The sequence below is a fragment of the Pelophylax lessonae genome (genome assembly GCF_965119305.1).
Source record: "Pelophylax lessonae genome assembly, chromosome: 9".
In the NCBI taxonomy this organism is placed as follows: domain Eukaryota; kingdom Metazoa; phylum Chordata; class Amphibia; order Anura; family Ranidae; genus Pelophylax; species Pelophylax lessonae.
In genome coordinates, this window is record NC_138776.1 from 228,147,216 (window position 1) to 228,172,966 (window position 25,751).

Genomic DNA, 25,751 nt, shown 5'->3' on the forward strand with positions numbered 1-25,751 from the left:
CAGCCCCACCCACTGCAGGCAGCTGTCAGACAGGGAGAGAAGAGAGCCGACGGGCCACATGAGGGGTGCTCGGAACTCTGAAAACTGGTAAAGAACGCCCTATTTTTTTAAAACACCTACACAAGGGCACACAGGATTATTAAACAGACCAGAAAGGATGGTATAGAGTGGCTTAACAACCACTTTAAAGGGGTAGTTGAGATTCCAGTGGGGGGGAGGCATTTGCCCCCATCCTTGCCCCTACCGGTGGACGCCCATGGGACCTTGGAGAATGAACTTAGCCACCCTCTAACAGGAGGTCTAATCCATTTTTTTTAAACCTGGGGTCATAGTGGGCATCCCTGGTGGATCTGGTGGCATCCCCCCCCCTTTAGTGGTACCCCCCCCTTTAGAGTTTAGTGTCCCTTTTAGGACTAAACCTGCATTACTGCAAGATTTAGGTAAGTGTAACTGCCAGGGGAAAGGTGTTAAAGGTACCCCACTTGCAAATCTCAAGGTGGAGGCACTGTACAGAGAGAAATTAGGAAACCCTTATTTCCCAAATATGTGGTTGCTTAATTTTGATTTCCACAGGAGCCGAATACACAGTAAGAGGATGTAAACTGCCAGAGAAGGTCATCTCACATGACTCCCACCCTACCAAAACAGGGTTACACACCCATCATGGGCTTCCGCAGGTAGGGGCAAGGGGGGGAAAATGCCCCCCTCCCCTGGAATCTCAACTACCACTTTCAAGTGGTTATTAAGCCACTTTATACCATCCTGCCTGGTCTGTTTAATAATCCTGCGTGCCCCTGTGTATGTGTTTTTAAAAAAAATAAGCCGTACTTTACCAGTTTTCAGAGGGCCGAGCGCCGCTCTTGTGACCCATCATCTCTCTTCTCTCCCTGTCTGACAGCTGCCTGCAGTGGGCGGGGCAGAGGATTCCTCACTGATGTCAGTTGGGAGGGGAGGAGGAGGAGAGAGGTGGTGGGTCACGTGAGGGACGCTCTGAAAACTTGTAAAGAATGGCTTATTTTTATAAAACACAGATACAGGGGCACACAGGATTATTAAACAGACTGTAGACAGAATATGAAACTTTAAATGAAACTACAGCAGCAGGAGGGGAGGGGGGATAGAGGAAAGAGGAGGACAGGAGGGTTGGGGATGACAGAGGCATGTAAACTGACCACAGTTTCAGGGCTTAGCAGCCATGATATACCGTGGTCAGTTTACAGAGGGGAGGACATAGCCAGGCAGGATCAGCCAGGTATTTTAGGTGATAGAGGGGGCCAAATTACACAGCACAAGCACTGTGCTATATAACATGCTTTAAGCGAACAGAATCATTTTTATTTATTTTTTTTTAGGTTAAAAAATGCTTTAAAAATAAATGCTGCCCTTTCCCCTTTAAAAATAAATACTAGAAATAAGTATAATGACTAAGCCCCTCCCCTTCATGACATTGTTGAAAAGTGGCATAGCACGGATGACCTTAAAATGATGCCCCCCCTTGAAAAAAGTTCTGCGGACGCCCATGACACCCATTACATCATTATGCTTTTCTTTCCAATATTCTATTCATCTGGGCAACTGCATGCTAGGTCTACTGTATGTGTGAGAACGTTTTAAATGATTCCTACTTACTGTATAGCAGGATAATATTTCATGCCAAGTGGATTAATCACTAACTGATATTAGTGACTCACCCATTTTTATAGTGAGGATGACCTTCAAACATGTAGTTGTGGTAAGGCCTGAGGCCAGATTAACCACTTCCCGCCCACCCTATAACAGAATGACGGCGGGAATGTGGTTGTGTTATCCTGACCGGACGTCATATGACGGCGGCAGGATAACACAGCTCTGGGCGCCCCCCGGGGGCACGCAGAGTGGCGATCGGTGATGCGAGGTGTCAGCCTGACACCCTGCACCTCCGATCTCGGTAAAGAGACTACTGACGTAGCTCTTTACCATGTGATCAGCCGTGTCCAATCACGGCTGGTCACATCGTAAACAGGAACAGCCGTTGATCGGCTTTCCTTAGTTCGTGCCTGACAGGCACGAGTAAAGGAGCGCCTCCCCTGACAGGGGGGGGGGGGGTCGGCACTGGTAATCAGATCATTGATTACCAGTGCAGACCCTCGGGGGGGGGGGGGGGGATGCCACTAGATCCACCACTATGACCCCAGGGATGCCCACTATGACCCACCCCAGGGATGGCCACTATGGCCACCAGGGATGGCAATCAGGGCTCAGGGAGCCCCCCATTGCCCTCCCCATCAGTGATGCCCACCAGTGTCCTCCCTATCAGTGCTGCCCACAAGTGCCCATCATTGCCATCCTTTAGTGTCGCCCACCAGTGCCCATTATTGCCCCCCAGTGCCACCTATCAGTGCCCATTAGTGCCCATCAGTGCCGCCCGTCAGTGCCGATCAGTGCCGCCCATCAGTGCCCATCAGTGCCCACCAGTGCCGCCTATCAGTGCCAATTAGTGCCCGTCAGTGCCACCTATCAGTGCCCGTCAGTGCCACCTATCAGTGTCCATCAATGCCGCCTATCAGTGCCCAGCAGTGCCGCCTATCAGTGCCCACCAATGCTGCATATCTGTGCTACCTATCAGTGCCACATATCAGTGCCTATCAGTGCCGCATATCAGTGCCACCCCATCAGTGCCACCCCATCAGTGCCTCCTCATCAGTGCCTGTCAGTGCAGTCTCATCAGTGCTCATCAGTGCAGGAAAAAACTTATTTATTTACAAAATTGTATAACATAAACAAAAAAACTTTTTTTTTTTTTTTCAAACTTTTCGGTCTTTTTTTATTTGTTTAGCAAAAAGTAAAAATCGCACAGGTGATCAAATACCACCAAAAGAAAGCTCTATTTGTGGGGGGAGAATGACATAAATTTGGTGTAGGTACAGTGTTGCATGACCGCGCAATTGTCATTCAAAATGCAACAGCGCTAAAAGGGGAAAATTGGCCTGGGCAGGAAGGGGGTGAAAGTGCCCGGTACTGAAGTGGTTAAAGAAGCTCTGGTGTAGGCAGCTCTAGTTTGTCAGTTGGTCATTGTGATAATGATCACCCACGTGAAGCCAAAGTATACTGTGTAAGTAGTATTAGATAATAAAATGTAAACTAGTAGTAAAAATTGATAATAATCCACCCATATCTGAAACAACAATATTGTTTAACGAGACATTTTTATGTAGCCGAACTAAAACAAAAGTTTCTCACCTCTCATGAAAATCTTTTACTTGAGATTTCTGCTCCCCCCAGCCTCGTGTTGTTAACATAAAAGGACTTTTCCCTTTCCAAACTGATCCAGTTTGCAAAGATTTTACAGAAGCTGCTAAGGGTTGGGTTGTGACTTTGGTGGACAATTCTGGCACAGTATTTTCTACTGGTGACAATAATATGTTGCTTTCTGGAGGTACTTCTTCTCCTACCGAGGATGACCATCTTCTCAAGGACGGCCTCCTGGCCCCGTATGGTTGTGGTCCCGTAAGCTGATTAATCTTAAACGCTGAGGGGATGTCAAATGATGGGGAACATGGTCCCCCAGAGTTTGGAGACAGTGAGGGACTTTTAATATCGGAGTTTGTGGAGATAAAAGCTTGCTTCGGCTTCGGTGGCACAATTGGCTTTGGTTTAATGGGAGGTTTCGTAGGTTTAACATCTAAAATAAAAAGAGATAAATAAAATAAATATTAAAATCTGGTTGATGTAAAAAAATAAATAAATACAATTTTTGTGTATGTCTCCATCCTCCAAGGCTCCATTCAACACTTATATAATTACATAGTTAGTCAGATTACAAAAAGACACAAGTCTGTCTAGTTCAACCAATAACACTTGTGCAACTTGTCATGCAACTTTGGACATCAAACAGTTGCTTCTCATGTTTTCCAATGATAACCATTCATATATGTGCGACTTAAAGCTGTAGCGTTCTTTAACCGGTTGCCGACCGCCGCAAGTACATATACTGCGGCGGTCAGCCCCGGCCAGGCAAAGTGATGTATCGGTACGTCACTGGCCTGGGAGCCAATAGCGGGCGGGCGCGTGCCGCCGGAGGCGCGCTCCCGCCTCGGCTCGTTCACGGACACCTCCGTGCGTGTGACCGGCAGACCTGATGTCTGCCAGTCACTCGCGATCGTCCGCTGTGAAGGGAGAAAGGCAGGCGGCTAATGTAAACAAAGCCGCCTGTCATTCTTCCCTGTGTAAAAGCACAGATCTAACGGTCCTGCTATGTAGGACCGTTGATCTGTGCTGTTACACACACAGCCACATCCCTGCACAGTTAGAATCACGCCCCTAGGGACACACTTAACCCCTCCCTCTCCAATAAAGTTAACCCCTTCACTGCCAGTGTCTTTTTTACAGTAACAGTGCATATGTATAGCACTGATTACTGTAGTAATGTCACTGGTACCCCAAAAAGTGTCAAAAATGTCAGTCAAGGGTCCGATCTGTCCGCCACAATGTCGCAGTCCCGCAAAAAAAATTGCAGATCGCCGCCATTACTCGTTAAAAAAAAAACAACAAAAATGACAAAAATCTTTCCCTTAGTTAGTAAACGCAATAACTTTTGCGCAAACCAATCAAAATACACTTATTGTGATTTTTTTTACCAAACATACGTAGCAGAAAACAAATTGGCCAAAATTTTTAAAAAATTTAGATTTTTACATTTTTTTTGGGGGGGGGGGGGGGGGAATTTCATATAAAAAAATGTGAAAATATTGTTATTTTTGCAAAATTGTCGCTCTTTTTTTGATTATAGCGCATGATCAAAAAATCGTACAGGTGATCAAATACCACCAAAAGAAAGCTCTGTTTGTGGGAAAAAAAGGACGCCAAATTCGTTTAGGTACAGCGTCGCACGGCTGTGCAATTGTCTGTTAAAGTCACGCAGTGCCGAATCGCAAAATACCTCCTGGTCAGGAAGGGGGTAAAATCTTTTCCGCGGCTTAAGTGGTTAACTATTTTGGTCTGACTTTCATGCAACTTAAGGGCCATAGACTTCAGGCTCTCTCCTCCCTTCCTCCCAACTGATGTCAGCAGGGGAATCTCGGCCCCTCCCTCTCTAGCTGTCAGATCGGGAGAGGGAGCCTGAAGGAGTCACGTGACCGCCGATCTGCGCTGTGAAATCAAGTAGAAATAGGAATATTTTTTTACAAAGGACATACACTGCGGCTTTATAACAGAGGAGATTGTGTGTAGTTTATGAAGTGGCCTAACAACCACTTTAACCGCTTCCGGACCGCCTGCCGCCTTTTTACTGTGACAGGCTGGCCCTCCTTTGTGAACAGGCGTAGCCCTACAACAGTCGCCCGCCTGCAGCTAGGGGGCGAGCGCGCGCCACCAACGGCACGTTCCCGCCCCCACTCGGCAGCGGGGACCCTGATGCACGGGGCAGGCGGCTCCGATTGCTGCCTGACACCCGCAATCGCTCCCCGCTGAGAGAGAAGGACGGTCAGCTGTTGTAAACACAGCTGATCGTTCTTCTCTCTGGAATGATCACAGAGCCCCTGTGATCCTTCTATATAGGATCACAGATCTCTATGGTCATTCCATAACCCCCGCCCCATACAGTTAGAAACATAAAGATGTCGCAGTCCCGCTAAAAACCGCAGATCGCCACAATTACTAGTAAAATAATAAAAAACATAAAAATGACATAAATCTTTCCCGTAGTTAGTAGACGCAATTACTTTTGCGCAAACCAATCGAAATACGCTTATTGCATTTTTTTTTTTACCAAAAATATGGAGCAGAAAACAAATTGGCCTAAAATGTTAAAAAATTTTGATTTTTATTTTTTTTTTTTTTGGGAATGTTATATAGGAGAATGTGAAAAATATATATTTTTTTTTTCAGAATTGTCGCTATTTTTTGTTTATAGCGCCAAAAAATAAAAATCGCACAGGTGATCAAATACCAACAAAAGAAAACTCTATTTGTGGGGAAAAAAGGACATCAACTTTATTTAGGTACAGCGTCGCACAACTGCGCAATTGTCTGTTAAAGTAACGCAGTGCTGAATCGCAAAATATGGGCTATATATTAAGGGGGCAAATCCTTCCGGTCCAGGAGTGGTTAAAGGAATAGAAAATGAAAGGAAATTTCCCTATTTGGGACACACACAAAGCAATAAAACCCTAAAATGGTTCTAAGGTCAAAATGCTTTTTTTTTACCTTAATGCATTTCCTGAATTAGGGTAAAGAACACCTCACTAATCATTCTACCCACCTCCATCCCTAAACATTTACCTTGCTCCTGTCTTGGCTGCAGCACTGCCCCCCCCCCCCCCCCCCCACTTGGGCAGTGGGAGTCATAGGCTCTTGCTAAAATATTTTATTATATCTTTTCGTTTAACAACACTTTAGGAATGACACTTTGCTACAATGTAAAGTAGTGAGTGTACAGCTTGTATAACAGTGTAAATTTGCTGTCTCCTCAAAATAACTCAACCCACAGCCATTAATGTTTAAACCGCTGGCAATAAAAGTGAGTACACCCCCAAGTGAAAATGTCCAAATTAGACTCAGTTAGCCATTTTCCCTCCCTGGAACACTGGACACTGGAAGTTCAACATGGCACCTCATGGCAAAGAACTCTCTGAGGATCTGAAAAAAAGAATTGTTGCTCTACATAAAGATGGCATAGGCTATTAGAAGATTGCCAAGACCCTGAAACTGAGCTGCAGCACGGTGGCCAAGACCATACAGTGGTTTAACAGGACAGATTCCACTCAGAACAGGCCTCGCCATGGTCGACCAAACAAGTTGAGTGCACATGCTCAGCGTCATATCCCGAGGTTGTCTTTGGGAAATAGATGTATGAGTGCTGCCAGCATTGCTGCAGAGGTTGAAGGGGTGGGGGGTCAGCCTGTCAGTGCTCAGACCATACGCTGCACACTGCATCAAATAGGTCTGCATGGCTGTCGTCCCAGAAGGAAGCCTCTCCTAAAGATGATGCACAGGAAAGCCCGCAAACAGTTTGCTAAAGACAAAAAGACAAAGGATATGGATTACTGGAACCATGTCCTGTGGTCTGATGAGACCAAGGTAAATGTATTTGGTTCAGATGGTGTCAAGCGTGTGTGGCAGCAACCAGGTAACTAGTACAAAGGCGGGAGTTTCATGGTCTGGGGCTGCATGAGTGCTGCCGACACTGGGGAGCTACAGTTCATTGAGGGAACCATGAATGCCAACATGTACTGTGACATACTGAAGCAGAGCATGATCCCCTCCCTTCAGAGTCTGGGCTGCAGGGCAGTATTCCAACATAAGGACCCCAAACACATCTCTAAGATGACTACTGCCTTGCTAAGGATGCTGAGGGTAAAGGTGATGGACTGGCCAAGCATGTTTCCAGACCTAAACCCTATTGAGCATCTGTGGGGCATCCTCAAATGGAAGGTGGAGGAGCTCAAGGTCTCTAACATCCACCAGCTCTGTGATGTCATCATGGAGGAGTGGAAGAGGACTCCAGTGGCAACCTGTGAAGCTCTGGTGAACTCCATGCCCAAGAGGGTTAATGCAGTGTTGGAAAATAATGATGGCCACACAAAATATTGACACTTTGGGCCCAATTTGGACATTTTCACTTAGGGGTGTACTCACTTATTTTGCCAGCGGTTTAGACATTAATGGCTGTGTGTTGAGTTATTTTGAGGTGACAGCAAATTTACACTGTTATACAAGCTGTACACTCACTACTTTACATTGTAGCAAAGTGTCATTTCTTCAGTGTTGTCATATGAAAAAATATAATAAAATATTTACATATGAGGGGTGTACTCACTTTTGTGAGATACTGTGTATATATATATATATATATATATATATTTTTTTTTTTTTTTTTTCCTCGAAAATTCTGTATTCCAGCCATCAGCATAGTTAAAATGCCTTATCCCACACAAAGCATGAGAACCTTTTTTTTACTATTATGAGAGACCCAAAGCAGAAAGAATCAAATTGGCTGCATTGCCTAGTAGTAAAATACAGAAAAGCTTATTTTCCAAATTATGCACAGGATATTCAAGATCCACCAATGATGTAATGTTTGGATCAATACAAATAATTTATGTGAGCCAAATCCAGCGATTTCTGTTGCAGCTTTGTTACACATATGTTTCTCAGTAACTTTTGGATGTTGTCCCCCAAACATGTCCTTTTTCTGTTCTTATTTGTTAACATTCTATACAGTGCTGTATTTTGGCCTAGGCCAACAAGGCCCAGGCCTAGGGCAGCACTTTGCCGGGGGGGGCAGCAAAAAAGCTGCCCCCCTCCACCTGAGACACTTTTGGCCACTGGTTGCTAGAGCTGCCTCTCCCACCTCTCTCTCTCACCCCCCTCCTCTCTCTCTCTCTCACCTCTCCTTTCTCTCTCAACCCTCCTTTCTCTCACCTCTCTCACACCCCCCCCCCTCTCTCTCACACCCCCTCTCTCATTTCCTCCTCACCCCCTCTCTCTCTCTCTCTCTCTCTCTCTCTCACTCATTCTCTCTCATCCCTCTCTTTCTCCCTCCCTCCCTCCCTCCCTCACCCACCCCCCCTCTCTCTCATCCCCCCTCTCTCCCCCCCCACCTCCCCCATCTCTATCCCACCTTCTCTTACTCCCCCTCTCGTTAGATCTCAGGGGTTCATGCTGGGACTTGGAGTCCTTCAATTTTGGAGGGAGTCACATCTGTTAAAAAGGAAGGAGTGGGGCAAATTTACATAGGAGTCGGAAGGGAGGGGGGGGGCGCCCAATTTTAGTTTTGCCTAGGGCAGCACAAAACCAAAATACACCACTGATTCTATAATCTCACATGGTCACCATACCTTTCACTGATCCTTTCTTCTCCACTGTCTGTTGTGCACTGCTGGCCGACATGATGATGCTGGGTAAGGTCCCTGGCAGCAAAAGAAGAAGAGATTTTTGTTAGTTATTGGTACATTTAGAGAGTGCAGAGTATAAGCGTTGTTTTAAAATGCTCTGGGGAAAATGGGGTGTGTTGGCAGCCAATTCAAAATGAATGGGCTGCCTTAACACAACTGATATTATTGTGATATTGTTAACATGCTTGTGCTAATGCAGAGATGTATAGTAACTAAGTAGAACTACTTCACTACTGTACTTAAGTACCGAAAGGCGGTATCTGTACTTTCCTAGATTAGAGTTTTTTTCTCCTACTTCCACTTTTACTTCACTTCATTTTTTCGATGATTTCAATACTTCTACTCCAATATTTTTTTTTTGTGCTGCATAGTTACTCGTTACTATTATAAAAATTACCACTGCCAGAATAGTAGATGGCAGGTTTCATGAAGCTCAAAGCATGTGTATTATCAGCGCATACGAAAATAAATGCTACTGTATGTATAAATAAAAGCTGCATTTGAAATAATAAGAAAACAATATGATGTTCAAACTTTTGACTTCTTTCTTTAATAACTACATAACACGGTACTTGTACTTTTACTTTCAGTACTTGAGTAGCAATTTTTTTTTTTAAAAACTACTGGTACTTTTACTTTCAGTACTTGAGTAGCAACATTTTTAAAAAAACTACTTGCAATACTTAAGTACAAAAAATGTTGAATACTTTAGTACTTCTACTCAAGTCACTTTTTGATCGAGCACTTCCACTTCTACTCAAGTATGGGTTTCGAGTACTTTATACAACTCTGGTGTACCACAAAGTTTGAACCCTAATGTACAGAAATTTGTTATTTACAACAATAGAAGGACAGCTTTACTTTTCCAGTGAGTCAAGAAAACATTTGACCTGATTCATCAAATTTCCAGTAACACTTAAAGCTTATTTAGGGAAACAAGAACCTCTCAGTTGGTATTATTGTATGTCAGCTTTGCATCTTTTTTAGTGCTTAAATGCCACAGCTGCTTAATGTATCAGGGTCACTGAGCAATTCAGACACACCAGAAATATCTGTTTGAGACAAACTAATATTTTTAGAGCCAATCCCACCGAAAACTAGCTTGAAGGCTACATTCGTTTTAATTGCATTAAAATGGTGCATTTATTTTCACCAAGTTTGGTTTTAACCACTTTTCCTGCTTTACGTCTGGGCCACTTTTTATGATTCGGCACTGTGCAACTTTAACTGACAATTGCGCGGTCATGCAACGCCGTACCCAAACGAAATTTACATCCTTTTTTCCCCATAAACAGAGCTTTCTTTTGGTGGTATTTGATCACCTCTGCGCTTTTTATTTTTTTGCGATATTAATAAAAAAATCTAACATTTTGAAAAAATAACAATATTTTTCTACTTTGACAGTTAAAAAATATCCAATATATTCAATTTTTGTCATATATTTAGGCCAAAATGTATTTAGCTACATGTCTTTGACAAAAAAAATTCTCAATGAGCGTATCTTTAACCGCTTTAAGACCGGAAGATTTTACCCCATTCCTGACCAGGCTATTTTTTTGCGATTCGGCACTGCGTTATTTTAACAGACAATTGCGCGGTCATGCGACGCTGTACCCAAATTAAATTTATGTCCTTTTTTTCCCCACAAATAGAGCTTTCTTTTGGTGGTATTTGATCACCTGTGTGATTTTACATTTTTGAAAAAAAGAACAACAATTTTGAAAAAAAAAACAATATTTTTTACATTCTGATATACAGTATAACATTCCCCCCAAAAAATTTAAAAATCAAAATTTTTTAACATTTTAGGCCAATTTGTTTTCTGCTACATATTTTTGGTAAAAAAAAATCACAATAAGCGTATTTTGATTGGTTTGCGCAAAAGTTATTGCGTTTACTAACTACGGGAAAGATTTGTCATTTTAATGTTTATTTTTTTTTTACTAGTAATGGCGGCGATCTGCGTTTTTTTTTGCTGGACTGCGACATAGCGGCGGACAGATCGGACCCCTAACTGACATTTTTGAACCCTTTTGGGGGGACCAGTGACATTACTACAGTAATCAGTGCTATAAATATGCACTGTTACTGTAATAATGACACTGGCAGGGAAGGGGTTAACTTTATTGGTGATCAAGGGGTTAAATGTATGCCTCATGCTTACCGACGTGTGTGGGGGGAGGGGATTGTGTGACACAGACACAGATCGCATGTTCAGCTATGCTGAATCCTGTAATCTGTCCCTGCCTGTCACAGAGGAGATCCGCCCGCTTTGTTTACACAAGTGGGCGGATTTCTTCACTCGATCCCCGACAATCGGGGAAGAGCGGCAGTAATCACCGCCTCTCCTCCCCTGGCCCGACTCCCGCTGTGTCTGAATACAGCGGGAGCGAGCCTCCGGCGGCGCGCGTGCACGGGCAAGAGGGGGCATTGTCCAGCGACGTAGTAACGAGCCACTTTGCCGCAGTACCAGCTCAGTGAGCAGTCGGCAAGTGGTTAAAGAAGAATTCCAGGTATTGATATATTTACATTGTTAAATTCGTCCAGCTTGGTATGTATATACACTATATTACCAAAAGTATTGGGACGCCTGCCTTTACACACAGACATGACCTTTAATGGCATCCCAGTCTTAGTCCATAGGGTTCAATATTGAGTTGGCCCACCCTTTGCAGCTATAACAGCTTTAACTCTTCTGGGAAGGCTGTCCATAAGGTTTAGGAGTGTGTCTATGGGAATGTTTGTGAGCATTTGTGAGGTCAGGCACTGATGTTGGAGCAAAGGCCTGGCTTGCAGTCTGCACTTTAATTTATCCCAAAGGTGTTCTTTCGGGTTGAGGTCAGGACTCTGTGCAGGCCAATCAAGTTCCTTCACCCCAAACTCGCTCATCCTTGTCCTTATGGACCTTGCTTTGTGCTCTGGTGCACAGTCATGTTGGAACTGGAATAGCCATCCCCAAGTGGTTTCCACAAAGTTGGAAGCATGAAATTGTCCAAAATGTTTGGTATGCTGACGTCTTAAGAGTTCCTTTCACTGGAACAAAGGGGCCAAGTCCAACCCCTGAAAAACAACCCAACACCATAATCCCACCCTCCACCAAATGATTTGGACCAGTGCACAAAGCAAGATCCATAAAGACATGGATAAGCAAGTTTGGGGTGGAAGAACTTGACTAGCCTGCACCTTCGGTATGAATTAGAGTGGAGACTGCGGGACAGGCCTTCTTCTCCAACATCAGTGCCTGACCTCACAAATGCACTTCTGAAAGAATAGTTAAACTTTTCCATGAACACAATCCTAAACCTAGTGGACAGCCCTCCCAGAGGAGTTGAAGCTGTTATAGCTGCAAAGGGTGGGCCAACTCAATATTAAACCCTACAGACTAAGACTGGAATGCCATTAAAATTCATGTGCGTGTAAAGGCAAGCATCTCAATACTTTTGGTAATATAGTGTATCATACCAATGCTCCTGGAAGCTGGAAATCACTAAAGTAGACACCACTACTCCAAGTATCTCTGCTTGCTTCTGGGTCACGCACGGAGTGGCTGCCTTTCAGCTTTGTGAACAAAGGAGGTTGGCTGGTCGGCCTGGGCACCATTCAGAGAATATTTTTCAGTGACATAGCCGTCCCACTCTCCATCTTGTCTAATCAGAGAACTCTCTGCATTCATTTAGAAAATTAAACCCATTTTCTGAATAGTACCTGTGCCAAGTCGGCAACCTCATGTGTTCACAACTCAGCAAAGCAGTATAAGGCCCGCATCTCTTTTCTAGGGGGAAAAAAGTTTAATGTTTGTAGTCATTTCCCTTAACTGAGGTCCTCCAGCCCCCTCGTTATCTTTTTAGCCCTTACCTGGGCTAAACTCTCTCTAGTTCAAACACATCCTGAGGATTGGTGACCAAAGCTCGGCAGCATAGTCTAAATGTGGCAGAACCAGAATTTTGTAAAGCAGTAGTAATATAATTTTAACCCTTGAGTAAATACCCTTTTTAATGCATGCTAATAGTCTGCCAGCCTTACTTGCTGCAGCTTGACACTGCATGATATTGCAGAGTGTATGATCTACTAGGAACCCCAGATCCATTCCCATTCTTGATTCCCCCAGAGGTTTTCCCTTTCCGAGTAACTTTCATTCATAATTTAAGCTCCCAAGTGCAGTATTTTCTATTTTTTAATACTAAACGTCATCTGCCACATAGCTGCTCACCGCTCTATTTTGAATAGGTCTCATTTTAAAGTTGCTCTATCCTGTTGTAAAGTTATCATCCTGCTTAGCTTTGTACCATTAGCAAACAATGAGATTGAACTTTTTGTTCTGCAACTTCTATATCTATTATGAATAGGTTAAATAGAAGTGGTCACAGGACTTAACACTGACATGTAGCAAATATGCTTTGCTGATCTTTGTTTATGTACCTTCCAAAATTAATAAAATACGATTGAAAAAAGAAAAAAAAAAGAAGTGGTCCCAGGACAGAACCTTGGCACACCCTGCCCACAGTGCTAGACAGTTAGATAATATGCCAATATCACTACCCTCTTGGATGCACTCCTGCAGCCATTTTTTTTTGTTATCCAGGTACATGTGATTTATTCAATGCTAAAAGATCTTAATTTTAAATTAATAGTTTATGGGGTACTGTATCAAATGCCTTAGTAAAATCCAGATACGCTATGTTCACAGGCCTATCCAAATTACAGTTCACCACTTTATGGAATATGTAAAGGTTGGTCTGGCAAGAACGGCCTTTTATAAATCCATGTTTGTACTACTAATAATACTATTCTTATTAGTAAATTCTTGGATATGGAGCCTTGACATTCCTTCCAATACTTTACATACTATCAATGTCAGGCTGACTGGTCTGTAGTTTCCAGGTATATATATTGGGCCTTTTTTGCGTATTGGTGCCATATTTGCTTTTCAGCCGGCACCATTCCAGTCAGTAAGCTGTTCATAAAAAAAAATAGGAATAATAGTTTGGCTAAAAATTATACAGAAAAACTGTAGTCTGAAATTAATAGTTCGCTTCAGACTTTACCTGCAAATAATTTAAAAATAATTCTTTCCACCTAACAATTCATCTTGATACAGAACTTGATAAACCAGTTACACAGAAAATATTGGCTGGATTCCATTACATAAGGAAAGTTTTGCAAAATAGTAATTATAATATTTTCCCCACTGATATGTAAATTGCTTACTTCAACACCCTAGGCTGTGTTTAGAAACCGGCCCAACCAAACTGCATGTGACATCACATTCCTGAATCGTGGGATTTTTTTTGTTTTTTGTTTTTGTAAGGCCACACTCCTTGACAAGCATTAATATTTCGATTTTAACCTTACACATCTGACACAGTCTAACATCTGAGCTGATATTATTTTCACTGTGGCATTCATCTTATACAGCTAGATTATTGATCTATGTTTGCCACTAACCATTTTTTTTTTTTTTTTTTTACTTTAAATTGGTATTAAAATTAAAAACAAAAATCCTAAAATGTGGCGGCTACATTATTTTTTTCACCTTATTTTTTACCTGGTGATCCAGCCAGTAGGTCTGTTATTATTCATTGTCCTTTAACCACTTTAACACTGCTTACTGTGCCTCTACTGAGGCACAGTGGCTCGTTAACGTCTGGCGACATAGACCTACGTCACCAGACATCCCCCTCTCTCGGCGGCGCGCGCGCCGCCAGAGGCTCGCTCCCGCTGTATTCAGTCACAGCGGGAGTCGGGCCAGGGGTAATCACCGCCGCTCTTCCCCGATCGTCGGAGATCGAGTGTGGAGATCCGCCCGCTTGTGTAAACAAAGCGGGCGGATCTCCTAAGTGACAGGCAGGGTCAGATTGCAGGATTCAGCATAGCTAAACCTACGATCTGTCCCTGTGTCACTCAGTCCCCTCCCCCCACACACGTCAGTAAGCACCAGGCATACATTAACCCCTTGATCACCAATAAAAGTTAACCCCTTCCCTGCCAGTGTCATTTTTACAGTAACAGTGCATATTTATAGCACTGATTACTGTAGTAATGTCACTGGTACCCCCAAAAGTGTCAAAAATGTCAGTCAAGGGTCCAATCTGTCCGCCGCAATGTCGCAGTCCCGCAAAAAAAACACAGATTGCCGCCAGATCGCCGCCATTACTAGTTTAAAAAAAACTATAAAAATGACATAAATTTCCCGTAGTTAGTAGCTGCGATAACTTTTGCGCAAACCAATCAAAATACGCTTATTGCGATTTTTTTTTACCAAAAATATGTAGCAGAAAACAAATTGGCCTAAAATGTTAAAAAAATTAGATTTTTACATTTTTTTGAGGGGGGAATTTCATATAAAAAAATTTGAAAAAAATTGTTTTTCAAAATTGTCGCTCTTTTTTTGTTTACAGCGCAAAAAGTAAAAATCGCACAGGTGATCAAATACCACCAAAAGAAAGCTCTATTTGTGGGGAAAAAAGGACATCCATTTATTTGGGTACAGCATCGCACGACTGCGCAATTGTCCATTAAAATATTGCAGTGCCGAATCGCAAAATATGGCCTGGTCAAGAATGGGGTAAAATCTTCCTGTCTTAAAGCGGTTAAAAATACGCTCATTGAGAATTTTTTGTCAAAGACATGTAGCTAAATACATTTTGGCCTAAATATATGACAAAAATTTAATATATTGGATATTTTTTAACTGTCAAAGTAGAAAAATATTGCTATTTTTTCAAAATTGTCGCTTTTTTTTATTAATATAGCAAAAAATGAAAATCGCACAGGTGATCAAATACCACCAAAAGAAAGCTCTGTTTGCGAGAAAAAAAGGACGTAAATTTTGTTTGGGTACGGCATTGCATGACCGCGCAATTGTCAGTTAAAGTGGCACAGTGCCGAATCGCAAAAGGTTGCCTGGACGTAAGACAGCAAAATCCTCCGGTGGTAAAGTGGTTAACAGACCAAGCTGTCCAGCAAAAGAGGCAATTTGAGGTTTGAGTATTGAGACAAACCATTAAACATGGGAGCTTACAATGGTCAGATTTTATTCATTTAGGTAAAAACTTTATCCGAAAAGGTAAGAAACTGTTTGCTATAACTACTTAAAAAGTGTTAGCTGGAGTTTTGCTATAATTTGTTATTCAAGTCCATCTAAATCTGATATCCTCTCCCCAGATTCACAATGCTTTTGTCGAAAGTGGTCACTGTTGCTCCTCCATTCAGAGTGTAGCCACCTCAAGACAGAAATAGTGTTATTGGCCAGATCACAAGAAAAAAAAAAAAAAGAAAAAAAAATGCCTTAAACAAGAATGCACTAAACCAATCTAGGATTGGTAAGCTGCAACATAATATAGTTTGTTTTTGTGTGTAATACCACTTTAAGGTAGTGTTTGTGCAATAAAAAAATCTTGTGACAAGAGGGTTCATTACAGCTTTAAAGCACAATTAAAGGCCTGCTAAGACTGGCAATGAAACCTAGGGTAAAGGTAAACCAAACTGACTTTAGCTCTGTAGCAATGCTTCCTACAAAGCATATTAGGAATGTATTGATTGTCTGAGTTTGCTCTTTAACTTGCACCTTTGAAGACAGAAATATGGAAGTTGTCTCTGCTGACATTGTAAATGTGAAAGCTTCAGTGCTTCGATTCAGACCCAAGCTTAATTATCCATTGACTCATGATCAATTATCTATTGAAGCATACCGCTACTGAAGACTAAATTGTGTGAACTCCCATCTTGCATACATATTCCAGTCAATCAATCTCAAGGTCAGTCTTTCTCAACCTTTTCAACACACAGGAACCCTTAAAATAACTTTCAGATCTCAGGGAACCCTTGCTAAAAATTACTATATCTAAAACGCAAGATAGATTAGTGTGATAGTCAATGAAAGAAATGCTCCTTACACTTGTGATCATTGGGACGAATTGTGCCCTTGCAGAAAGCTAAAAATATCAATGGTGTCAGTGGGAACTTATCTAAGAGGCAGAAATTGCTCATTGCTCAAATAACCCTAGCAACCTCTGGAGGAATCTTAGGATTCCCTTGAACCCTAGTTGAGAAACTCGGCTCTTAGTTGCGAAGCTCAGGTTGACATTCTTGGTTCTAGGCACCTTTAACCACTTTACCCCCGCTCACTGTGCCTCTACTACGGCACAGTGGCTCGTTCCCGTCCAGCGACATAGACCTACGTCGCTGGACTCCTCCCCTTGTGGGCGGCGCTCGCACGCCGCCGGAGGCTCGCTTCCGCTGTATTCAGTCACATTCGATTCGATCGTTGGGGAATCGAGTTTGGAGATCCGCCCGCTTGTGTAAACAAAGCGGGCGGATCTCCTAAGTGACAGACAGTGACAGATTTCAGGGTTCAGCATAGCTGAACCTGCGATCTGTCCCTGTGTCACTCAGTCACCTCCCCCCCCCCCCCACATGTCAGTAAGCACCAGGCATACATTAACCCCTCCCTCTCCAATAAAATGAACCCCTTCCCTGCCAGTGTCATTTTTACAGTAACAGTGCATATTTTTAGCACTGATTACTGTAGTAATGTCACTGGTCCCCCCAAAAGTGTAAAAAATGTCAGTCAAGGGTCCAATCTGTCCGCCGCAATATCGTAGTCCCGCAAAAAAAATCGCAGATTGCCGCCATTACTCGTTAAAAAAAAAAAACACTAAAAATGACAAAAATCTTTCCCTTAGTTAGTAAACGCAATAACTTTTGCGCAAACCAATCAAAATACGCTTATTGTGATTTTTTTTACCAAACATAGGTAGCAGAAAACAAATTGGCCAAAAATTTAAAAAAATTTTGATTTTTACATTTTTTTTTGGGGGGGGGGGGGGGGATTTCATATGAAAAAATGTGAAAAATATTGTAATTTTTTCAAAATTTACGCTCTTTTTTTGTTTATAGCGCAAAAAGTAAAAATCGCACAGGTGATCAAATACCACCAAAAGAAAGCTCTGTTTGTGGGAAAAAAAAGGACGTAAATTTCGTTTGGGTACGGCATCGCATGACCGTGCAATTATCAATTAAAGTCCCACAGTGCTGAATCGCAAAAAGTGGCCTGGACATAAGACCACAAAATCCTCCGGTGGTAAATTGGTTAAAAATAAGTCAGCAAAGGTTGTTCACATTTTTCTTCCTTTTAAAAAGTATCTATGGTGTATTTTTGTAAGCACTTATTATGTAATTGAGAGAAGTAATATGGGACGATGAGAAATGCATGGTTCAACTGGGAAGGTGGGGGAGTGAAAGGCGGCAGATAGTGAGTGGATCAAGTACTAGTGAGAGTAGGATTGAAGGCAGAAAGTAGATGAGTATGGATGAGGAAGACAGAAATTGAAGCAGTGGGACCTAATCATTCATGTAATCACTGAATATTGGGAGAAAATATATTTTGGCAGGAGAAGATGATTGTCACTTGGGAGGGAGGTAGAGCAGGAATTGTTGAGGGACAGTAAAGAGAGGATGCAGAGCACTGATTTGTACTCAGCCACTAATCACGTTCCACTGGGAGGAGATACTCATCGTGTACCAGAGGACGAGAGAGCAGGGAACTTATTGTGAAGAGGAGTCATGTATAAGCTGTCAGTTCCCCCTTGACCCCTTAAAAAAAAAAAAAAAAAGCCTTGCCCACCTATCTGAAGATGACCTTTCAGAGAGCTAAACCACTTAAAATGCACTGGCTCCCTACCAGGTCCCCATGGGAAAAAGAAATACATAGTTACATAGTAGTTGAGGTTGACTAAAGACAATAGTCCATCCAGTTCAACCTGTGTAGGTGTGTGTGGGTGCAATCATCTCACATACCCCTGAATGTTTTGATGCTTAAGATGTACTTTCAAGAGTCTTTTAAAAGTAGCCATACTCCACGCAATAACTAACATTTGTGGTAGAGAATTCCACAGTCTTGTAGCCCTTACTGTAAAAAAAAATCCCCTGTGTAGCCTAAGGTTAAATCTCTTCTCCTCTAATCGCATTGTATGGCCTCGTGTCCTCATGCATTCGTTGCGGCTGAACAGTTTTTTTTCTATGCTGAGAACACCATTGAGGTATTTGTAAATTGCTATCATGTCCCCTCTCAGGCGTCTCCTCTCCAGGGAGAATAAATCAAGCCCTTGTAAGCACTCTTCATAATTTAGATCCTCCAATCCCCTAATTAGTTTAGTTGCTCTCCTCTGGACTCTCTCCATCTCCATCACATCTACCAGCAAGGGTATATAATAATGTATTCCTACCAACCATTTTGCCCCTATTACACCAGAAAATACAAAAACCACGTGGCCCATCACTGGAAGTCTAAATTGCTCTTCAATGAAGGCAAATTAAAACAACCATGCAACTTAAGACTGAATACACACAATTTTAATATCAGAATGGGCTTTATTCTATCAAGACATTTTTGGATTCATCCTCAAAAGGCAGGCCACAAGCTACTATAATAGAACAAATGCACCAATGTTAATACTGTATTTTCTGGCGTATAAGACTACTTTTGAACCTCAAAAAAATTGCCCAAAAATGGGGGGTCGTTTTATACGCCGAGTATAATATCTCCAAGGTAACCTAAGTATAAGTATTACCGGTAGATGAAAATTAGGGGGGTCGTCTTATACGCCGGAAAATACGGTAGTTTACAATTTTTTCAAAGACTCTCTTTTTCATTTTTTTAATTAAGCACTTTGACAACAGAAGGGCAGATTAAAAGCATTTAAAATCCACACATTACCACAGTATAACTAAAAAGAAAAGAGAATAAAAGGGAAAAGAAAAATGAAAAGTATTAATCTTTTCTCTTCCAGTGGTCCATATAGTCCATATCCTGCACGAGCAATAACAGTATCTCTATGCCAATCCTTTATCTTAACTTTATTGGTTATACCACTTTAATTATTCATATAAACTGGATTAAAAAAGTTCTCCTTTCTGGACTCTAGTTTGAACTTCAAGCAGCTCAACCCGAATCATTTTGGATCAGGGGTGACCCTACTACCCCCTCTCTCTGGAAAATCCAACCATTCACACCTCGTTAATCTTTGGGAAACGTATTCACATTTTTGGGATAAATCTGTGATCTTTGTATCGAATCGTGTTGCGGTCAATGACCACTTTTAATGTATTGATGAAGTACCATGTGAAAGCTTGTACCTAAAGGTTCCTTTGTTGCACAAATGTTCTTTTTTCTCCTCATAAAACTCAAATAAAAAGGTATTAAAGAAAAAAGAAATAAGTGTGGACTGTTAACCACTTGCCGACCGCCCCTCAGTATATTTACTGCGGCGGTCAGCCCCTCACAGGCAAAGCGACGTAGGTCTACGTCGCGCGGCTGTGAGACTCTAGGGGGCAAGCGCGCACCGCCGGAGGCGCGCTCCCGCCCCCGCTCGTTCACGGACCCCCCCCGCGCGTGTGCCCGGAGGACCCAATGTCGGCCGGGCACTCGTGATTGTCCGTTACAGCGGGAGAAAGGCAGGCGGCTAATGTAAACAAAGCCGCCTGTCATTCTCCCTTGTGTAAGAATAGAGATCATACGGTTCTGCTATGCAGAATCGTATATCTCTGTTCTTACACCACAAGCCACATCCAATCACAGTTAGAAGCACGCCCCTAGGGACACACTTAACCCCTCCCTCTCAAATAAAGTTAACCCCTTCCCTGCCAGTGCCATTTTTACAGTAACAGTGCATATGTATAGCACTGATTACTGTAGTAATGTCACTGGTAACCCCAAAAGTGTCAAAAATGTCAGTCAAGGGTCCGATCTGTCCGCCACAATGTCGCAGTCCCACAAAAAAAATCGCAGATCACCGCCATTACTCGTTAAAAAAAAACAACAAAAATCTTTCCCTTAGTTATTAAACGCAATAACTTTGCGGAAACCAATCAAAATACGCTTTTTGCGATTTTTTTTTACCAAACATATGTAGCAGAAAACAAATTGGCCTACAATGTTAAAAAAAGTTTGATTTTTACATTTTTTTGGGGGAATTTCATATAAAAAAATGTGAAAAATATTGTTATTTTTGAAAAATTTACGCTATTTTTTTGTTTATAGCGCAAGATCAAAAAATCGCACAGGTGATCAAATGCCACCAAAAGAAAGCTCTGTTTGTGGAAAAAAAATGACGTCAAATTTGTTTGGGTACAGCGTTGTACGGCGCAATTGTCTGTTAAAGTCACGCAGTGCCGAATCGCAAAATACCCCCTGGTCAGGAAGGGGGTAAAATCTTCTGGGGCTTAAGTGGTTAATGACAGCCCCCACTCATCGGATCGATTGACGTTTTTGACCCACAAACAAAGTGCCACATGCTATTAACCAGCTTGCTAGGCTGTCCATTTTAGAGCCTCCCTTTTGTGACCATGGCCCTCCCACCTCTGTGATGCTGATGTCACTGAGGTTCCAGCTCTCTTTTCAGTGCTGGGGATTTGGAGGCCTGCCAGCTACCTTCTATTTGCATTGCTAACTGCAGCCTGTAACTCCACATATGAAAACTCGAGAAACACAGACATTGAAGCTCAAAGAGATAATTTATTACTCAAACAGCTTTTACTTTCTAAGTTTGAGCAATAAAGTCCCTGTACTGCAGGGGGGTTGGTCTGTGCCCATAGCAGATTTCAGTGGATTGCACTAAGCCTAGTGAAAGACAGGTGAACATTTGCCATGCTGAAAAACCTGGAAAAGTGGTCACAGTGAAGGCATGTGCGTATTTATACCTACACTGCTCTGAGATCTGATAGTGTATTTTATTTATCTATGTTTCTATATGTGTACTGTGTAGCTACAGAGGATTTCATCTTAGATCTGATGCAGTGCTTTCTAGTCACTCCTGATTTTTTGCTGGTGCTCTTTATATGCCATGCCATGGGCTCTCCTTTTACATTTTTATGGTGGGCCCCATATACCCCAGAAAGGAGATTTAACCTTTAATAATGGAAAGGCTTCTTCACAGTAACAGCTGTGAAAATGTAGAATAGACTTCCTCAACTTAAAAAGGAGTTGGATGCATTCCTAAATACATAAAACATAACTGGATATTAGCATTTATAGTAAATAGCACCTGAGATTGTTAATACAGGGAATATTTGATTGCCTCCTGGGGGATCAGGAAGGAATTTTCCCTCCAACTGGAGCAAATTAGATCACGCTTTATAGGGGTTTTTTTTGCCTTCCTGGAACAACTGTGGGTATAAAATTGTGTATATAGTGGTTTTCTATTTATTTATTTTTTGCTTTTGGTCGAACTGGATGGATCTTTGTGCTTTTTAAACCTTACAACCATGCAACAGTGTAAGCCTAGGTGAATTACTAGCTTAAGTACTAAAGTATGTTACAGGTCCACCCAGTATTAATGAAGAGGTAGAGTTTTTCGCTTTTCGCATTAACAGAAAAGGGCTACACAGAGCAGTACAGCAGTAATACCAGGAGATTTTACCTACTATGAAATTGACAGGTGTAAGGGCTCTCTGCCCTGCTCGACCTGGTAATAGTAATCTCACAGCAATGCTCATTATAAAAATTCATCACAATATAGTTTGAAAGTTTTAAACAACAAGCTCATATTAGAGGGACAAGTTGATTTTATGTAATCATATTGCAAAATGTACCCCCATACATTCAAAAAACTAAAAAAAAACTAAAAAAAAAAAAAAAAGACCATAATGGCTTACTTCTAATGTTAAAAAAGCCATAAGGAAAAAATAAAAGGCTATTTAAAAGTATCAAACTTAAAGTGTAACTAAAGGCAAATGTTTTTTTTTAAGTTTTGGATAGAGTAGAGACAGATTAAAACACCTTTCAGGTTTAATTGCTGTCTGTGTTCATGCCCTAGGACGGTGATGGCGAGCCTTGGTACCCCAGATGTTTTGGGACTACATTTCCCATGATGGTATTGTTCTCTACAGTGTAGTTGAGAAATGTAGTTCCAAAACATCTGGAGTGCCAAGGTTTGCCACCACTGCCTGGGAACAGACAGCAGCTTCCAAGGCTGATAGCACAAGAACAGATACATAGATGCCATTCAAACTTGCATGAATGCATTTGGAAAGGTACTAGGATTTCTTGTTTCTAACTCAATTAACATGCACAGGGTAAACTACCCCTTTAAATAATACCCCAGACAATATCCCCCCGGAAAACATCCCCCTGGACATAAACCCCCCGGGACAACATCCCCCCGGATAATATCCCCCCCGGGACAACATCCCCCGGGCAATAAACCCCGGGACAATATCCCCCCCCCCCGGAAAAAATCTCCCTGGACATAGGGTTAGGGTTAGAGGGTTAGGTTTAGGGTTAGGTTTAGGGTTAGAGGGGAGATATTGTCTAGGTGGATATTGTCCGGGGGGGGGGTGTTGTCCAGGGGGGATATTGTCCGGGGGGATATTGTCCGGGGGATATTGTCCGGGGGGATATTGTTGGGCGGATGTTGTCCAGGGAGGATATTGTCCGGGGGGATATTGTCCCGGGGGATGTTGTCCAGGGAGGATATTGTCCGGGGGGATGTTGTCCAGGGTGGATATTGTCCGGGGGGGATATTGTCTGCGGGGATATTGTCGGGTGGATGTTGTCCAGGGAGGATATTGTCCAGGGAGGATATTGTCCAGGGAGGATATTGTCGGGGGGGTGTTGTCCAGGGGGGATATTGTCCAGGGAGGATATTGTCCAGGGAGGATATTGTCCGGGGGGGTGTTGTCCAGGGGGGATATTGTCCAGGGAGGATATTGTCCAGGGAGGATATTGTCGGGGGGGTGTTGTCCAGGGGGGATATTGTCCGGGGGATGTTGTCCAGGGAGGATATTGTCCAGGGAGGATATTGTCCAGGGAGGATATTGTCCGGGGGGATTATGTCCAGGGGGGATATTGTCCGGGGGGATATTGTCCGGGGGAATGTTGTCCAGGGAGGATATTGTCCGGGGGATGTTGTCCAGGGAGGATATTGTCCGGGGGGATGTTGTCCAGGGGGGATATTGTCCGGGGGGATATTGTCCGGGGGGATGTTGTCCAGGGAGGATATTGTCCAGGGAGGATATTGTCCGGGGGGATGTTGTCCAGGGAGGATATTGTCCGGGGGATATTGTCCAGGGAGGATATTGTCCGGGGGGATGTTGTCCAGGGGGGATGTTGTCCAGGGGGGATATTGTCCGGGGGGATATTGTCCGGGGGGGGGGTTATTGTCCTAAAATCCTCCTCCAGTCCTCTACATAAATAGCAAGCTTTTTTTCCTTTATTTACTCTTTTTTTTTTAAGACCTCTTGCAAGTCATTCGCCCTGCCGAATGACATGTTCTGTGCTCCCTTTACCTCCTTGGATATGGAGGTTACAAAGGCTTTCATTCAGGAAAGAAGGAGAGCTTAACAGCACATCATCGGGAGTTGTGCCGTCTGAACCTGGGACAGCCGGCAGTCTATCGATGACGTCACAGCAAAACATGGCAGCACAGGACTGAGTGTTGCCAGTAGAGGAGAGGATCTCAGCTGGCCAACATTGGATTCGCTGGGAAGGTGATTATCTGAAATGTCCTAAATGCACCACCAGGTAAGCAAGGGTTCAAAAAAAGAAATACGTAGAGGGAGGGTAAAAAAACGACTTTGGGGATGAATTGATGATGCAGATGAAAGCATTCTTTAACCACTTTAAGACCGGAGGATTTTCCTGCTTAACGTCCAGGCCACTTTTTTAAACTTGGCACTGCGCGACTTTAACTGACAATTGCGCGGTCAGGCAACGCCGTACCCAAACAAAATCTACGTCCTTTTTTCCACAAACAGAGCTTTCTTTTGATGGTATTTGATCACCTCTGCGCTTTTCATTTTTTGCGATATTAATAAAAAAAGAGAAATTTTGCGAAAAAATTTACATTTTCTACTTTGACAGTTAAAAAATATCCAATATATTCAATGTTTGTCATATATTTAGGCCAAAGTGTATTTAGCTACATGTCTTTGACAAAAAAATCCTCAATGAGCGTATTTTTAACCACTTTAAGACCGGAAGATTTTACCCCATTCCTGACCAGGCCATATTTTGCGATTCGACACTGCGTTACATTAACGGACAATTGTGCGGTCGTACGACGCTGTACCCAAATTAAATTTATGTCCTTTTTTTCCCCCCACAAATAGAGCTTTCTTTTGGTGATATTTGATCACCTGTGCGATTTTAAATTTTTGAAAAAAAGAGCGACAATTTTGAAAAAAAAAAAACAATATTTTTCACATTCTGATATATAACATTCCCCAAAAAAAATTTACAAATCAAACTTTTTTAACATTTTAGGCCAATTTGTTTTCTGCTACATATTTTTGGTAAAAAAAATAAGCGTATTTTGATTGGTATGCGCAAAAGATATCGCGTTTACTAACTACTGGAAAGACTTATGTAATTTTTATTGTTTATTTTTTTTTTTACTAGTAATAGCGGCGATCTGCCTTTTTTTTGTGGGACTGCGACATTGCGGTGCAATGACAGATCGGACCCCTAACTGACATTTTTTACACTTTTGGGGGTACCAGTGACATTACTACAGTAATCAGTGCTAGAAATATGCACTGTTACTGTAATAATGACACTGGCAGGGACGGGGTTAACACTGTTGGTGATCAAGGGGTTAAATGTATGCCTCATGCTTACTGACGTGTGTGGGGGGAGGGGGTTGTGTGACACAGACACAGATCGCAGGTTCAGCTATGCTGAATCCTGTGATCTGTCCCTGCCTGTCAAAGAGGAGATCCGCCCGCTTTGCACAAGCAGGCGGATCTCCTCAGTCTTTCCCCCGGCGATCGGGGAGGAGAGAAGGGTGATCACCGCATCTCCACCCCTGGCCCGACTCCCGCTGTGTCTAAACACAGAGAGGGGGAATCTGGTGACGTAGGTCTACATCGCCAGACCCAGGG

At 42.6% G+C, this 25,751-nt stretch overlaps 1 protein-coding gene across 1 annotated transcript in view; it reads right to left on the minus strand.

The window, feature by feature from the left end:
• The window catches only part of TNKS1BP1 (tankyrase 1 binding protein 1), a gene marked incomplete at its 5' end in the record, with an annotated part of 144,126 nt that extends 135,258 nt beyond the window's left edge, over positions 1 to 8,868 (minus strand). Inside the window, 2 exons of the mRNA XM_082267728.1 lie at positions 3,220 to 3,661; positions 8,817 to 8,868. Of these exons, the coding sequence (XP_082123854.1) occupies positions 3,220 to 3,661; positions 8,817 to 8,868 (494 nt within the window). The remainder of the gene's footprint in view (positions 1 to 3,219; positions 3,662 to 8,816) is intronic.
• Between the last annotated feature and the right edge of the window lie 16,883 nt (positions 8,869 to 25,751).